Source organism: Ixodes scapularis, unplaced genomic scaffold (assembly GCF_016920785.2).
Source record: "Ixodes scapularis isolate PalLabHiFi unplaced genomic scaffold, ASM1692078v2 PGA_scaffold2__306_contigs__length_199485367, whole genome shotgun sequence".
In the NCBI taxonomy this organism is placed as follows: Eukaryota; Metazoa; Arthropoda; class Arachnida; order Ixodida; family Ixodidae; genus Ixodes; species Ixodes scapularis.
Window position 1 is genome coordinate 9,278,226 of NW_024609857.1, and position 17,376 is coordinate 9,295,601.

Genomic DNA, 17,376 nt, shown 5'->3' on the forward strand with positions numbered 1-17,376 from the left:
TGGTCCCGTGTATTTAGGACTAGATACATTTTTAGTGCCGTATTCGAGTATGGGGCTTAGGTTCAGTTATTCTACCAATTAAAACAATACTCGTGTTGCGCCATGAACTTTCGTTCAGGGCGTGATTTGGCGCAAATGGCGCAACACTTCCATCACTGCAAGTAATGGAAGAGCTGCGCTGCAGTTGTTACGTTGCTTCATAGAAACACATTATTATTTCTTCTTCCTTTCTCCTGTCATGCCTTCGGGAAGTCGCGGGATATTTTGATCGTGAGACAACACTCGCGCTGCAGTCATAAGCGAACGAAGTGGTTGCCAGTCCCGTGTAGTTGTGTCTTGACAGAACGTCTTCATTCATGGCAGCGACTTGCGGCGTCTGTCATGGCTATCCTGTGCTATCTTAGTAAACACAAAAAGAAGATAACAAATCAGATATATTTTAACAGTGTGTAAGATCCGGATGTCAACTCTCCAAAGAGTATCGGGCAAAATCCTCCAGTTCGTGTATTCCCTATTTGGAGCCGCGATCGGGGTTGACCGACTTTCTCGCTCTCGTTAGAATTATTGCAGCAGAGCTGAGTGCTTCGCGGAATTCGTCAGTCTGGTTTGAAGAGGGACAAAAGACGGACTTTTCAAGACAATTTCTTGCCAACACGGGCAACTAGTATGCTGGATAACTTTACTCCTTATTATTTTTGTTTAATTTGATGTTTTTTTTTTAAATATGTTATTAAATTAAATATTTACACGTATTTTTAATCTTAACGTGTTACTGAAAGTCTGATGTGAAGTCGCAGGCTTACCTTGGTCAGCTGGACGCACAACCGTCATGAATAGCAGTGTAACAAGCTTGGGCTCAAACGTTCCTGCTTCATCATGCATATATGTATGAATGAATATTCGCATATAATTTGCACTGCTGTACCTACTTTTCTACTACTATCTATAAAGAAAAAAAATGTTGTAGTACTGATAGCGTTTGTTTTCGTCCCGCTTTTGTGGAAAACGTTGAGCTAAAGCTTCTAGAACTGTTAATATTAAAGAGCAAAACATGCTTATTGGCTAAATTAATAAAAAAAAAAAGGAAGCAACGCAGGTATTGTTTTAACTAGTAGAATACTTGAACTCCAGGCCAATACCCAAGTAAAACATTTTTTTTTCGACCCACCTTATTTCTTTTTTGTTTGTTTGTGTGTGTGTGTGTGGGGGGGTGTGCATGTGTGTTTGTTTGTTTTTGATTGGCTGTTGGTTATTTATATCCGATGAGTTCTGCTTTCCATCAGCTTTTTCTGCCGTGAGATGAATTCTGACCGCTGTTCACGGCGATTAGTGTGGTTCTTTTGATAGACCATATAGAGCGTCCACTATACTTCGTTCGCAGACCACTTGCGGTCGCATGTTGCAGTAAACGTCTCTCTCGACAGTAGCACGCGGTTGCAGATAAAGAAATGGTTTTGTATTACGCATTGTAATGTCTCTCACGTTTATAATAATTTCTAGGTAAGACGGTTCAGGCCCGGGAACACTTACTCAGAAGTGCCTGTTGGTATGGTCCCAAGGAGTAACGTGGAGTGAGGGCTTTCAACTTGGTAAGGAGGGGGAGGCTCCATGTGAGGCATTGGACCGTTGTAGTGGAGCCCACCAGCTGCGAGTAGGAACAAGAAACAAATGTAAGGGAACAATGGAGGTACATCTTTTAGCGCGTGGCGCTATGAATACCCAAAACAACGGATTTTGCCTCGGCGGCAGTTCTAAAAGCATCCCCCACTAGAACCTGATCCTACGAACGGCAACTGAATATGTTAATCGTTCTTACTGACGCATGGTACCAAATTTTATTCCTATTTTTCTTCCTGCTTACAGAAAAAAAAAAAAAAAGAGCTAAGTTTGATTACGATTTAAAAACCTCGAGACGGCAGGTAACGACACACACACTCAAAAGTCTCACTTTCGCATCGCCAGCCTTGTGCCTGCTGCACCCGCGAAAATGTTAGTGCACCCCCACGCTTCACGCGTGCTTCACGTCCTCCCAATTTTGACCGATGTAAGGGTTTTTGATGACGCTCAGTAAGCTTATATTTAAGCCCATCTGTTTATTTTCACTACATAAAAAGTTAATTACTATATCTTAGTTAATTATTTAGCTAATTAGTATGCATTTTGCAATCCCTAACGTGCGCCGTGGCTAGCAGTTTGTTCCTTAAAAGTGTTTCTCTGTTTCTCAACCACCCTATTGGTAGGATTTTTTTTTTTTTTAGGTCTTTATTGGAACATTTGGCATACGTGCACCGAGTCACGCGGCTTGATGTCCCGCAGCTGCGGTGGCGCTGCTGTCAGCACGGCGCATGCGCAGACGCTTCATTTCATTCGGATCTGGTTTCTGCGCATGCGCAGTGCCCACACCTGGTGCGGGTAAACTCTCTGACGTTACGGCACGCCGTGGCGCGGCTGTCGGCAATATACAATAGAGAGCCTAGATTTAACTGGGTGCCATATTTGAGGGTGTTGTTTAGAGCGCATGCTCAGAACGAGCTCACATTAATAGCCTGCTAACGATCAACAATCTTGGTGGTACGGAATGCACGTTGCAAAAGACTTGCGGAAGCTCGCCATCAGCACACGCTCAGCAGCCGGGCAAGCAGCTATGACCGCCAGTGAACGCCATTCCTATATTTACAAGTCCTCAGCCCAGCGTGCGAGCCCAGTACGTGTATGTTCGTCGCTTCGGCAAGCGAGCAAATCACGCGCCATAAGCACGAGCACTGAAAACGGAACCGGTGGAAAGGTCTGTACTAGAGAATCCGCGTGAATGAACGCTCCACCTGGACAAGGCGTGAGCAGGCCGTTGAAGCTGGACAGGTTCCTGGGCGGTGGCGGTGGGGGCTCGAGTTCGGAGAAGTGGCCCGGGAGAGCGCCGTGGTCTCCCGGGGTGCCCTGGGGGAGCCCGGGCGTGGTGGCGCCGCTCTCGTGTCCCGAGAACGAGTAGGTGTTGGCGCTGCTGCTGCCGCACTGCATCCTGTACAGGGGCCCTGCGAGCGGACGCACATCGGGCACCGCTGCCGTACCGTCAGGAGCCCGCCTCATGCTACCATCACACACTTCATTCTCTCGTTGAGGTTGTTGTTAGTGCGGTCGCTTTATACTCCGGGGTATTTCATTATAGACGCTTTACAGCAGCTGCGAGTGGGTGCAGCCCTAACCGACCTTCACTTTTTGTTACATCTTATTTCGTACTCTTCACTTCATCACTGACTGCACGACACCACCGCGTTCTTTTTTCACAGTGTAGGCACTATGTGAATTTGCCACTACTATTTCAGTGCCTAGGCATCTTGGTGAGGCAGCAGAAGCGCAGTTATGGCGGCTTGGATCTTGCGCGCGGGAGAAAGGTCTCTCCATCTCGCAAATGTCTCCAGTAAAGAGAAAAGCACAGGCGCGTGAGACTTTCGCTTGTACGAGAACTCGTGCATATGTGAGGCACTTTCTAAAGCCACCTGTCCGTGCTTTTGTCCGCACTGCCAGTGCAGATGTTTGTGAGATGGGGCATATACTGGTACGACTGTTCGTTCGTACGGGATGATTTACTCCAAGATCTGGAGCCTGTATTTCTCCGCGGGGCACTTGGGAGACGAAGTGCCAATCTCTGCAATCTACGAACTCGGCTTATGACCGAGCTCATAGTCTATATCCCAGGTGAAAATCAGCCCACTTCCAGCTGGATTATGGAACTGGTCCCAGCTGGAAATGAGATAGTCCAGCTGGGATCCAGCTGGAACTGTACTGATTTTCGCCTAGGAAATCGTAAGCCTAAAAACAGCTATCTGCTCTGTGGAACTGAGCATAACGCTTCACCACGCCCAAAACCACAGTGCAGTCCTTCTTTTCTTTGTTTTTTTCTTGTTTTTGTTTTTTTTTAAAGATATTAGTTTCGTGATTGGCCGTTCTCCCTTCCTCCGTAGACTGCAGCGATTGGCTCTCTCAAGTGCTTTGGGGGAAAGCAGAGGCTCCAGGTTTCTTAGAGCGTATATCTCTTCTTCCCAAAGCGTAACACGCATCGTTCCTCCTGTCTAAGGGCAAGTTGTAGTTGCAGGAGTCGCGGCGCCAGCGGCAAGAGTAATTCCGTACCCAAAGTTACACTCCGGTAATAAATTTCAATCAATTGACCCATGTCAGGTCGCTAATAGCGCACGCGAGAACTTTTACTCGTTCTTTTTCTTTATTACTCGTGTTTTTATTAGAAAATATTCTTGAAGAGACCGGTATACGTTCTGCGCGCTCAATCACCTACGGACCCCGTTTGCCCCTTGGTGCGTGGGAATTTCGCAAAAACGGTCCTGTAATATAAATCTAGCCTGTGTGTGACCGTCGGTCGACCCGCCTCATTACTTGACATGACGAGTGTCCGGCAACCAGTCAAGTAAGGCAGGCCGGGCAGGCCATGGTGACAGCTTTTAACGACAGCCATTAGCACGGGCCGGCAACGGGAGCCGTCTATCTGGCCGTATATATCGGTCGACGGCTTATACGAGCGATATGTGCTCCATTTGTCCAGCCATAGCCTCCTCTATACTGACAAAGCCTGGCATATCGCCATGAGACGCGGCCGCCGAAAGTGAAAAGGTAGAGCGCAGACAACGGATGAGAGGAGAGTCATGTAACGGGCGCCCCGCTGCGGCGAGACGCCAAAACACACCTCTCCCGAGCGATGGAATGTCCGCTCGTGCTCCTCGCGTTCCTCGCGCGTCCTCGCCGCTGCAAAAGCTGTGCGCTCACTACCAGCTTCCCCGAGAAATTTCCTGTGCTACCAGATCCTCGCGCTCCAAATCTGCGGCTAGGCGCTCTATGGCTCCATCGTCGAACTGCCAGGCTTTGTGAGTATAGAGGAGGCTATGGCCCAGCGCACTGAACGGCCTTCGCATATGTGATTATCGTGCCGCTAATTCGATTCTTGTTTTCTCCGAGCTTCACTCGAGTGCTATAATCATTGACAGCTTAACAAACGCAGAGCGTGGCGACTCCCTATCATCTTATCACCGCTTCGCAGCCGATGACATCGAGGCAGATAAGAACGGCCACGCAAAAAGAGCGATCGTGATAGGCTATGCCCCTCTTTTCTTAGGAGAGGAAAGAGAACCGCGTTTTTCGGCCCGCGTAAATAAACTACGTATCGCACAAAGCTGAGACTCCGTGGGAATGTGGCGCTGGCGGTTGGGGCAAAGAACGCGAAAGTTTGAGGACATGACGTTACCTTGATCAAAATATAACTGAGAAAGACAAAATTTCTCTACGAGCCGACGTCCACCTATAAGCCTAATATCGTCAAAACAAGAACTGACATTGTGGACGAAAGTGAGGTTTATGTCGGTGAAAAACTCTTGTCAGCAAGGAAGAATATTGTAGTTTTTTTTTCTTGCTGAAAAAAAAAAATATATACCGGGTGAAACAAGGAGACGGTAGGCTCTTTAAATCGACCGAAAAATTCGGTTTCTTAACCTATCGCGCTGCGACTTTGTGCAGCGTTGCCCACAGATGGTGCATTTTTTTCGTAAAATTTGCAAAGAGCGGACTTACCCGAGGAAAAAGTAAAGAAAGAAAAAGGCTTAGCTCCTATGGAAACGCAGCGACGCCACCGGTCTGCAATCAACACGGCGCCGTTTTGCAAGGTAGACAAGAGATGGCGCAAGCAGTCGCGACGCCAACTGCCGCCAACGAACGAGCAGACGACGCCGCGAGCCGGCGTAATTAGCAGACAAGGAACTGCAGTTCCTTCTTGTTACCGCGCCTGTCTTTTTTGTTTCTGCGACTGTCGCCGCCTGCGGAACGCGCGCCGCTTTTGAGTCGAAAAGATCGTCTGCTAAAGAGCCTTTGAGGAATACCTCGGCCGGCTCTCGGCGCCCGTATGCTCGTTCGTTGGCGGCGTTCGTTGCGCCATCTCTTGTCTACCGTGCAAAACGGCGCCGTGTTGATTGCAGACCGGTGGCGTCGCTGCGTTTCCATAGGAGCTAAGCCTTTTTCATTCTTTACGTTTTCCTCAGGTAAGTTCGCTCTTTGCAAATTTTACAAAAAAAATGCACCATCTGTGGGCAACGCTGCACAAAGTCGTAGCGCGATAGGTTAAGAAACCGAATTTTCCGGTCGATTTAAAGAGCCTACCGTCTCCTTGTTTCACCCGGTATATATATATATTTTTACTGAAATAAATGCTTGGTGTTTTCAATTTTACTGCTTGCTTTGACGATATTAGGTTTAGGTGACGTCGGCTCATAGATAAATTTTGTTTGTTTTTTCTCAATTATCTTTTGACGTAAGGAACGTCATGCTTTCAAATTTTCAGTGGTCTATATCCAAGCCTCTAGCGTCGCATTCTCACCGAGTAGCTTTCTGCGATGTATAGTTTATTTAGCCGGCCCCAAAAATCCGGTTCTTTTTTCTCGGGAACGCCCTGTACATTGTTTTCCTAGGTCCGAGCGCAACTGACGCTGCGGTCGATAGGAGCAATCGAACAGCATGAGAAGCACAACGTCATGGCGTTTCTCTTCGTTCTGTATGTGTTCTATTATCTGATACGCAAATCAAGCGCATTAAATACCTCGTGACTAGCGCTCTTAATATGTGTGCCCGTGACTTTGTGTGTTAGAGCCTTGAATTCTGCGCTCGGACCTCGAATGAAACGAAGTATTTGTAGTCACCGACAGTTGGAAAAACGCGGGACCTGACTCGCTAGCTTCACTCCTCGTGATTGGTTCTGCAGCGTTCTTATCAGCTAATGACGCAATCTCATTGGCTGCGGAGGGATGCTAAAGAGATGCTCCGGAACAAACATGTAAACGTTAATGAAAAAAAAAAGTAACTGAATACTTTTACTGGTTACTCGCTTAAAAAGTAACCAAGTACGTTACTCGTTACTTTTCTCAAAAAATAACTATACTCGTTTTCGCCTAAAAAAAAAACAAAACGTTTTTCGCATTGTTTATACGATGCGCGAAGTAGTTCTTACAAGATTGCGATGTCGGAGAAAGAAGCGATACCTTCGGCTTTTGAAACGTGTACGTCTTAATAAGATAACAGATTAACCAAAAGTGAACCTACATATATCGTGATTCTCCGGAAAAAAGAGGGACATTACATTAGTAATGCTCCGAGAGGAGGTGGACTGCTTTTTACCACTGTTCTTGAGGTGAAAACGTGTACAACTCGTTACGTCGTTACAGAAAAAAAGTAACTAGATAGAAGTAACGCGACGCGTTACTTGTAACGCGTTACACACAAGTCTGCTAGGGAGATCGCCACGCCTCGCTTTTTTTTTCAGTTGTAAGCCACTCTTAGCACGAGGCATGCGGTGCAGGGCGTCCATACCTCCGTTGATGGCCTGGTGCCTGTTCTTGCGGAGGAGTCTCCGGCGGCAGACCAGACAGGCCCCCAGCGCGAGGAGCACGACCACCAGCAACGTGCCCAGGGCCACGCCGAGCAGCAGAGTCTGGCTGGGAAGGGTACGGAGACTTTGAACCCTAAAGCCGCACCTCACACTACTCGTACATGGCACAAAAGGAACGGCGTTCGTTGCAGACACGATGTCAGAATTACCATCGGACAGGCCTCAAGCATGTTCGGAGCCTGTTTGATTTATAGATGCGCATGCTTCGAAACATGTCTACAGTCAGTTTATATAGAACCAGTGCAACCGCAAAGTGAGGAAGGGTTCAGGCAGTGTCTGCAGACTCTTTTGTAAGATGTATTAGCAGTGCGACCGCGGCTTAAAACCATACGGAGCGCAAGTTCGTCTGCTTCCTTTGCAGCGGTTGTGGTGACGTCAGAAGGCCGAGCTCTGATTGGCTCTGATGGAAGGATAGTGGGTAGACCTCAAAGCCCCTAGATATATCCACTATCCTTAAGTCAGAGCCAATCAGAGCTCGGCGTTATGACGTCACCAGAACCCCTGCGAAGAAGCAGACGAACTAGCTTTCCGCATTGGTATAAGGACAAAGGTTATTTGTAGCCTGAGAATAGAATCATAGAATGCTCCTATAGCCCTTGTAAGGACTAGTACGGAAAGACTCACGTACGCAGAAATGCACTCTAACTTCGCCGCCTTCTGTATACAGTTATCTCTCCTTGATTGTGTCAATAGCATTCCTTTTTATATAGGTTCATTAAGAAAGACAACGATCCCACGATTTGGCCTGCTTACCACGATTTGGCCTGCATGCCAGTCTATGGCCAAGTGTAATAATATTACTGTGACAGAACTATATAGAAAATCACAGTTCAGTCAAAGTGTTTTGAACAAACGTTTTTAAATGCCGATTTAGATTAGCCCTTTCTACTGGGAGAAGTTTCTTACTAAAGAATTAGGAACTCGAACGCGTTTTTGCGCTAAAATCAACAATTTTTTTTTTTGCGAGACATGTGGCTGTTTACCGTCAGCGTGGGCGACATGAGCGCGAACAGCACCCTCAATGAGGAGGAAAAGCGTCACGTACTCGTGCACGGGCATCGGCGGGTCATCGTCCTTCTTACGGCAGCAGTAGGGCTCGGTCGCGGTGCCGCAACAGTACACGGGCTCGCCACTGCTCTGAGGAGGACACGGGAACCCGTTGTTCCACTTGCCAAACTTGTCCGTGTACCCATAGCAGTACTCGCTGCTCAGCACTGCGGGAAGAGGAAGAATTTCACATGCGACAAACCACTAGGCGAAATTTGTGCGTGGAAAGCGGCAACCTCAGACTCGAAGTTCACCCGTGGCACAGAGACTCAAAAGTACGGATGGAACGGATGGAACCAACTTTAGATAAGTATGCTACAACGGTCGTAATTTACCGCAAAAGTACGAATATGGTTGGGGCATTTTTTTAAAGAAAATATAAGAGGAACTTGTTAAGCCTTATTGAGGCCGCGCTTGACAGGCAAGGGGAAAAGAGTAAAGTTTGATTTTTGTTTCATTCCCATTTTGTTTTCTTAAATTAAGCGATTCGACGGCCACGTTTTCTAAATTTGATGTAAAAGGAACTTCTTATCGGTTGCAGGAAACGTGTAATCTTAATTTGAAACTTTTGACTGAAAAATATTATATATATATATATATTACACAAATCAAATTGCCAATTTCACAACGGATTCAAATACAATTGCAAGCAGGATCTCTACTCTCACGGGTAAGCACATGGACTTTCAAACTTGCAACGTTCACGCTCACGTACGTTTAGACGTGCTAGCTTGCGTGAGGCACCAGTCGGGAAAACATGTTTGCAATGGTACATCAACAGGAAAAATCAGTGTACCGAAAATGCTTGCGCGTCTAGTTACCCGCAAACCACTCGAAAAGCCAATCTCTGTGATCTACGAAATCAGCTCAGCGAATGACGAGGCAAAACACCTGTTTAGACCTAAAAATAAACACTGCGCTGTGGCATTGCTCAATGCAAAGCGTCATGCTTGCATTGCGTCGTAATGCCACAGCGCAGACCTCATTTTTAGGTCTAAACGAATGTTCCGCCTCATCATTCGCTGAGCTGATTTCGTAGATCACAGAGATTGACTCTTTGAGTGGTTTGCGGCTAAGTAGACGCGCAGACATTTTTAGAGTGTGTGCAAATGCTCCGTTTATATCTCGACCACCAACCTGAAGAGTCGGACAACAGTTAAGGCCCGTTCACACTCTTGCAACCGGGCACGACCGAGAGAGACGAGCCTCCTAAAATTTCTTAGGACGAGAGAACACACTGGCACTCTGGCGCCATCTGTGCGGTGACCCTGGAACTGCATTTCACAAGAGCGAAGGTTTTTCCGTAATACCTATAAGAAAGGTTCGTTTATAAAGTTGACAAAAGTTTCTCGAGCCATGAAAAAAAGAATAATGCGCGAGAGAAATAGCAAATATGCCGGACCGCCAAGTTTACATTGCTATTCCCAATAGATGGCGTCAGTCCTCTGGTTGTAATAGATATTAAGAGGTTCCAAGGCACCAGGTTCTAAGAGAAAGACCAGTTGCGCTGCAGCGGAGCAGATCCTAAGACGTCGCAAGAGGCTCAAAAACTGGTCTGGTGTCTTCGGTCTTACTCGGTTACATATGGGTGAACGGCGCTTTACACTTATGACTCGAGTCAGTATGGCATGTGCATGTTAGGAAGGGCGAAAACATACGGAGACATGTCACATACTACAATCGCCTGATTTGGGTACGGCGCTATACAGACTCCGGGCAGTGGTGCGCACGCATTGCCATAGGATTGGGCATAAGACGGACATCTGCCCTAACGTGCAAGAGCAGAGATGCCGAGACTGTGGAAGAGAGCACGCGCACGAAGGGGGTGGCTGCATGGAAACCGCTCCACAATGTAACAACTCCGGGGGGAGGGCGGGAGGGGGTAGGGCACGCGTGGCCACCGATTCATCCTGCCCCAAATGGAGAGAAGCAAACATACAGCTCAGACGCGAGGCCAAGCCGAAAGGGTAAACGTACGAACAGCAGATATGACGCGTTTCTGGCAAGGCCGGAATCAGTCATTGCTTCAGGGTGGTAGAAAGCGAAACGGGACAATCCTGAACAAATAGCCAAGGGAGGAAAGACCGGGACAAGTCAACGAGCACAAAGAAATAGAGAAAATGGTGCAAGACGTGAAAGCAGCTCTCAAATGGGTCCAGGTCGCAAGTACCGACTAGATAAGTGGCGGAAGCAAGAAACGAACGACAAGCTGCTCAAGTGCGGCAAACCACATACTCGGTAGCAAAGCAGGCCGAAGAAAAAGCAGACGGAGACGAAGCTTGGTAACCCGGACACAATTCAGGGCATCTGTGAAGAAAGTGGTCGCCAGTATCAAGGCCAACGTAAAGACATCATCCAGAGCGTGCTTAGAGAGGTCTTGTAAAAGGAGCTTCAGGTCATGATACAGGGACATCATTCCTGATGCCATCCGCTCATTGATTCAAAATCAAGCAAACGGAGGTGGGTCAGACTCACCTGGCACCAACGCGATGATCGACGACAGCCAAGACTACCTCAACTAAGAACAAGATCCCAAATCGGGGCCACGCCCCACACCCACCATGGAACTATCGCCGGCTCGCGGGAAAAGTGAAGGAACTCAACAGGCATTTTCCAGTGGCCCATCTACTCCAGGAGGTAGGGGGAATAGACAGAAAAATAACAAGGTACAGCGCGTATATGACTCCGACCATACAGAATAAGAACCGGGGGTGACCGCACAATGAAGCTACTACACCAAACGTGCCGGTACCTAAAGGACAAGCAGCAGTGTTTGAGGACACTAATCTACCACAGCATCAGATCGACATCTCCAAATGGTGCACCGCAAATGACGAAATCGTGGCAGCACTGGTGAAAATCAGTACGTGACAGTTGATCGTGGTGCCGATATACAAACGGCCAGGGTACAATGTGCGCGGCAACACGGCAGCGTGGATTCCACACCTGAAACTGATGGCGGGAAACGTACCTATTGTTGGGGGGGGGGGGGGGGGGGGGGGAGGACTCTTGAGGCTCACAAAAAGGCGAGGAAATTGCTGAGGTAATGACTGTAGACGCCTTCAGACTGGCAAACGACGTAGATATGCCGACGCGTGTAGGTATGCCCACGAAACAGGACACCTCCCCTTAACTTTCGGGGTTAACTGGAAAAATCGAACTCGAGTGGTAACTCACGAGGGACTGTGTGAGCAGTGACAATCTACCAATTATTCTCGGACTGTCCCACTTCACGACCGGTGCTAAAAAGAGGGTCCACAAAATAGTGAAATGGGACAAATTCAGGGAAGCTTAAACTGAAGGTGCGACCGAAGGCGGGTGACCCGATACCGGACTCCTCTCTTCTGAACTTCTGTGCCTCCAGACCTGAAGCCCAGGAAAAGCACAAGATGGAGGGCAAAACAGCGGCACTGGCAAAACTCAATCTTTCGACGGCGAGTGCGAAGAGGTACGCAAGCCAACTCGCTAAGGAGCAATGGCGAGACCACTATGACTTGTTCGAAGGGACAGGCTTTGACAAGTTGTAGAGGACCTTCCAGGCGATGCAAGGCAGGAAGAAGGTCAGGACGGCAGCGCAGAACATCGCGCTGGCACTACGAGTGTCGAAAGACCAGGTGGCAACCGATGCCGGCCAACTCTTCTTTCCGCAACCCGCTACACCCACCACATCGTCTGGACTGCGCAGATTATGACTCTCCCAGTGCCCCCTTCACAATGGGGGAGCTGATCTCGACCCTAAGACGGTGCAAAACCAGGATCACACCAGGCTCTGACAGCTTTACGTACACCCTACTCAGGAACGTGCCAGACCAACTTTCAAAGGCGCTCCTGACGCGGATCAATCAAGTCTGAAGTACAATTCAGGTCCCGGCAGAGTAAAAAACGTCAATGGTCATACCCATCCCTAAACAAGGCAAGCCTACAACAATGCTAGCTCACGCGAGACGAATTTCACTGACCTCCAACTTATGAAAACTCTTGGAGAGAATGGCGCTGCATAGAATTCAACATATACTCGAAAACAACAGCACATTCCACTGCGATCAAATATGCTTCAGAAGAGTGTAGCTTCAGAAGAGTGTAGCAAACATGCTACACTCTTGGAAAATGGTTAATAAAAACATAGTAACTGCAGTAGTTACTATCTCTACGTCGTTACTACTTTTTTCCTAGCTGTTTACTACCTCAAATATGCCACAGGTAGCAAAATCTCTTGTTATTTGCCAAGAACGTCGGTATAGAAATGATTACTATATTTGTGGGGAGCTTTCTGTAACTATGCAGTCAAAGCTAGAGCCACTAAAGGCTTAGAGTATCGGCATTCCGTTGCCCGACATTGTTGTGGGCGCCGCCATTTTGGCTCGTATGCAGAGCAGACGCAATTGCCGATCGTCATGATTCAAAAGTACGACTTCCTCAGCATTAGGTTGGGTGTTGGAGAGTTAATGTAACTTTGCTTTGCTCTGTCGCGAACTGTTTAAACATTTGTGGAGGGCGGAAAAGCGCTTCCTGTGAATTCAGATAAAGCTTCAGATAACTGGCAACCATGATTTTAAGACACAATATGGCCAAGTGTCGTTACTCTGAAGCGTAGCTTATTTTGGTGGCACTAGTCAAAGCTATGGGCGCATGGACGCTCGAGCACTTTAAACGCCGATACGCGATCGAAGCTGTGCACGAGCACTCTTCACTTCCTCTGAAATGCCACAGAAATATATGTGCCAGTTGAACATGGAAGGAAGGTTAGATAGAGAGAGAGACACACAAAAGGCATACACACCAGCGGTATGTATGCCTCTTATTTCTCTCTCTGTAGGCAACTGTCTTTCATATGCAGCTGGCACTTATATAAAAATGAACCAACTATAGCTCATCTTCAACCCGCCACAGTAAGTTGACCACCCGTATAGTGTTAATTAGAATGTCATATATGACATTTTAATTAACAGTCTTCGAGCATTAACGAAACACTGCTCCAACAATGCAGCTATTCCCTTTCAGGACACATCTCAGCTGCGAGGAGAGAAATTTGGTGATACAAATATTCGCGAGAACATCGTTCTCGCAGATATTCGTATCACCAAGTGTTCGTCCTCAAAATATACAAAAATTAACACCCCACAATGACCCAACCATTAACCCGAGTTTGTGAGCTTCGTGTCACTTCATCACCTTATATGTGTGGCTCGCGTTAGGAAGCACGCAAAAAAGGCCGTAAAGAATGATTATTCGCCGGTCGCACCTTTAGGCTTTCTTCTCTGCAGTTTCCTTCGGCTCCTTTGCTTTTCTTCGTAGAGCTGCAGCTAGTTTCTTTTCTTTTCTGATTGCTTGTTGTGGCGTACTTCTTTACTTGCCTGGGGCCAGCTGGACCCCTTTAATGTCGTTACTGTCTCTTCCAGGAGGCGTTCCTTTATTTATATACCTCTTCCGCTTCTTCTGGCGCCTCCCCGGGTGTCTTTTGCCCGCGACTTATTGTACTTTTCCGGGGAAGTACCCGTTGAACGATTTTTTTTTGTCGGTGTTTTTTATGAAGTTAAGTTTTATCCACGGCGAAGAAGTCACGCAGCTGTCGGCGTTTTTTTAGGCCGTGCCATCTTGGAACGACCGCGACGACATCTGGTGGCAATGAGCCGGTTTGCCGTAGCTTCTTTTTCGGCTTCAATACTTTTTTATTTCTTTTTTTTAAATTTTTCTTTCTGCTGTCATGAGAAAAAACAAAACTGACTGGTGGCACAAAGAAAAAACGAACGTTTATTTAGCTTGAAACGAAAGAGGTGGTAATCAAGTCAGTATGAAACTCAAGAAGTGTTTATGCAATGCAGTCACGATTGAAAATAAAGCTCTTAAATTTTTTAATACTTTTATATATGGCTATTTTGAGGAGGCGCAGGTCAACGTTTCGCTATCATGCGACAAGACGCCCGTCACAGAATCACCTACTTTGTTTAGTACTGAGGTCTGTGATTGGCGGTGTTGGATACAAGAGTTCTTCGTTCACCGATTCTATGAAACGTGAAAACATATTGAATCATCCTGAGCAAATATATATATATATATATATATATATATATATATATATATATATTGTGAGGATGTTAAGAAGGTGATTTAATAAGAACTGGATAGAGGTGTTCAAGCGACAAGATCGTTGTGTAGCTGAAGAGCGCGCGCTGCTTGGACCTCCTCTTTCAGCTTCGTCGTCTTCTCCCTAACACTTCCCCCGGGCGGATAAAGGGCCGGTCCACCGGCCTTGGTGTGTTCAGTCGTAGGGTGGGTGGAAAGGTTTCATGCGGGAAACATGGACAATGTCACGTGACTTCGTGCGGTGATCTCTAGGTGGTGCCACTGGTTCCACTTCGTAGTTTGTAGGAGACAGACGGCGGAGAATGCGAAACGGCCCAGTGTATTTCTGGAGCAATTTTTCACATTTACCTGGCTTGCGGAGTGGGGTGGCGAGAAGGACTTCGTCACCAACGTTGTAGGATGCTTCGCCATGCGTCTGTGCGTAACGAAGCTGTTGTTGCTGCTGCGATCGTAGCGTTTGAAAACGCGCGAGTTGTCGAGCATCCTCCGCGCGGCAGATGACCTCTGAAGGATACGACGTGTGAGGTTCATAGACGGAGGGTAAGATAGTATCCAGAGTTGTAAGTGGTTCACGGGCGAATAGCAAGTAATACGGTGAGAAGCCTGTCGTTGACTGACGCGCGGTATTATAAGCGAAGGTCACATATGGGACAATAGCGTCCCAGTTTGTATGATTGTCCGCGACGTACATCGACATCATCTCTGATAACGTGCGGTTAAGGCGTTCTGTTAGCCCATTGGTTTGGGGATGATAAGCGCTGGTTAATCTATGAGTTGTGTTAGCCAGGCGCAAAAGATCATCGAGGAGCTTAGCTATAAAAGGAGTGCCCCGATCGCTTATTATAACCTGGGGTGCACCATGCCGGAGGAGAATGTTGTGCAGAAAGAAAGTTGCCACTTCTTGGGCTGTGGCGGTTGGAACACAGGCTGTTTCGGCGTATCTGGTGAGATAGTCTACAGCGACAATTATCCACCGGTTGTTGTTTGTAGACGAAGGAAATGGGCCGAGAAAATCGATTCCGATTGTTTGGAAGGGTCGATGAGGCGGTGTTATGGAATGCAAAGGGCCGGATGACTGAATGGTTCGAGTCTTGTGAAGCTGACATTGGTGACACGTGCGAATGTACTTGTTGATGGTGCGATACATGCCATTCCAGAAGTAGTTCGAACGCACGCGGAAGTATGTCTTTGCGAAACCGAGATGTCCAGCGGTAGGGTCATCGTGGTGTGCTTGGATGATGTCTTTCTGGAGGGTCCGAGGAACAACGAGCAGCCAGGGTCGTCCGTGTGGCTCGTAGTTTCGTCTATAGAGGACACCATCACGAAGGGTGAAGAGACGAGCGCGCTGTTGAGTGTGCCGCGTGAGAGATCCAGGAATCCCCATCAAGCATTGTATTAGTGGCCGGATATTCTGATCGGACGCTTGAGCAGCCGCTATGTCAACGGTATCCAACAGAGCGATGGAAGAATCGTGGTCGCTTGGAGCATGATGTGAAATGTCAGTGGGGAGAGGACATCGGGACAGCGCATCGGCATCCAGATGACGTTTTCCTGACTTGAAAACAACGCTAAAGTCGTAGTCTTGAATTTTCAGCGACCAACGCCCAAGGCGGCCAGATGGATTTTTAAGGCTGGCAAGCCAGCATAGGGCGTGGTGGTCTGTAACAATTTTAAAATGGGTGCCGTAAAGATATGGTCTGAATTTCGATATCGCCCATATTAGCGCTAGACATTCACGCTCCGTAATACTGTAATTTCTCTCACACTTCGTTAGAGTTCGACTAGCGTATGCTATGACGCGTGGGCGACTATTTACATTTTGCGCCAGAACAGCCCCGATGCCATGTCCACTGGCATCCGTTCGGATTTCCGTGTCAGCTCCCTGTACGAAGTGGCCAAGTATTGGGACGGAAATGAGTGCACGTTTAAGAGATAGGAATGCCTGGGCCTGGGAGGGTCCCCATTGGAATGTAGTGTTATTTCGAAGTAGTTCATTCAGGGGTTCGGCGAGATCTGAGAAACGAGGGATGAATTTTCGGAAGTATGTACAGAGTCCAAGAAAAGCCCGGATGTCTTTTGTGGTTCTGGGATTCGGAAAGTCAGAGACAGCTTGGACTTTGGTGGGGTCTGGGCGGATGCCTTCCGAGCTGACTAAGTGACCCAGAATCCGAATTTCCCGAGCCCCGAACGTACACTTTTTTGAGTTCAACTGCAAATTAGCGGAGCGAAAGCAGTCCATAACTTGCTGGAGTCGATGTAGATGATCTTCAAAGGTAGAGGAGAATACAATAACATCGTCGAGGTAGCAGAGACATATGTTCCATGTTAAACCGCGTAGAACACTGTCCATCATCCGCTCAAACGTCGCGGGAGCGTTGCACAGGCCAAAAGGCATGACATTAAATTGGAAGAGACCGTCCGGAGTGACAAACGCGGTTTTCGGTTTGTCCGCGTTGGCAACCGGGATTTGCCAGTAGCCGCTACGGAGGTCAACAGATGAAAAGAACGAAGACCCTTGAAGTGCGTCGAGCATGTCATCGATACGAGGGAGCGGATATACGTCTTTTTTAGTTACCCTGTTTAGACGCCGGTAATCAACACAAAAGCGCCATGAACCGTCTTTTTTCTTAACGAGAACCACGGGGGAGGACCAAGGGCTGGATGACGGCTGTATAACATTGTTTTTCAGCATATCAGTCACATGGTCTTGAATCACTTTACGTTCCGCAGGTGAAATACGATACGGGCGGCTCCTAAGGGGACTTGTGTTTCCCGTTTCAATCTGGTGGTGCACCACAGATGTCTGTGGG

General features: G+C 47.7%; 1 protein-coding gene across 2 annotated transcripts in view; it reads right to left on the minus strand.

Annotated features, from left to right (window-relative positions):
- Window positions 1-17,376, minus strand: part of LOC115323748 (protein shisa-2 homolog) — a 77,284-nt gene that overhangs the window by 8,192 nt on the left and 51,716 nt on the right. The window contains exons 3-6 of one of the 2 annotated variants that reach the window (XM_029984128.3): window positions 8,481-8,649; window positions 7,357-7,481; window positions 2,823-3,029; window positions 1,531-1,645 (exon numbers count right to left, since the gene is read on the minus strand). In XM_029984128.3, the coding sequence (XP_029839988.1) occupies window positions 1,531-1,645; window positions 2,823-3,029; window positions 7,357-7,481; window positions 8,481-8,649 (616 nt within the window). Of the gene's footprint in view, window positions 1-1,530; window positions 1,646-2,822; window positions 3,057-7,356; window positions 7,482-8,480; window positions 8,650-17,376 lie in introns of both variants that reach the window. The other variant, XM_029984127.3, reaches the window with a different exon arrangement.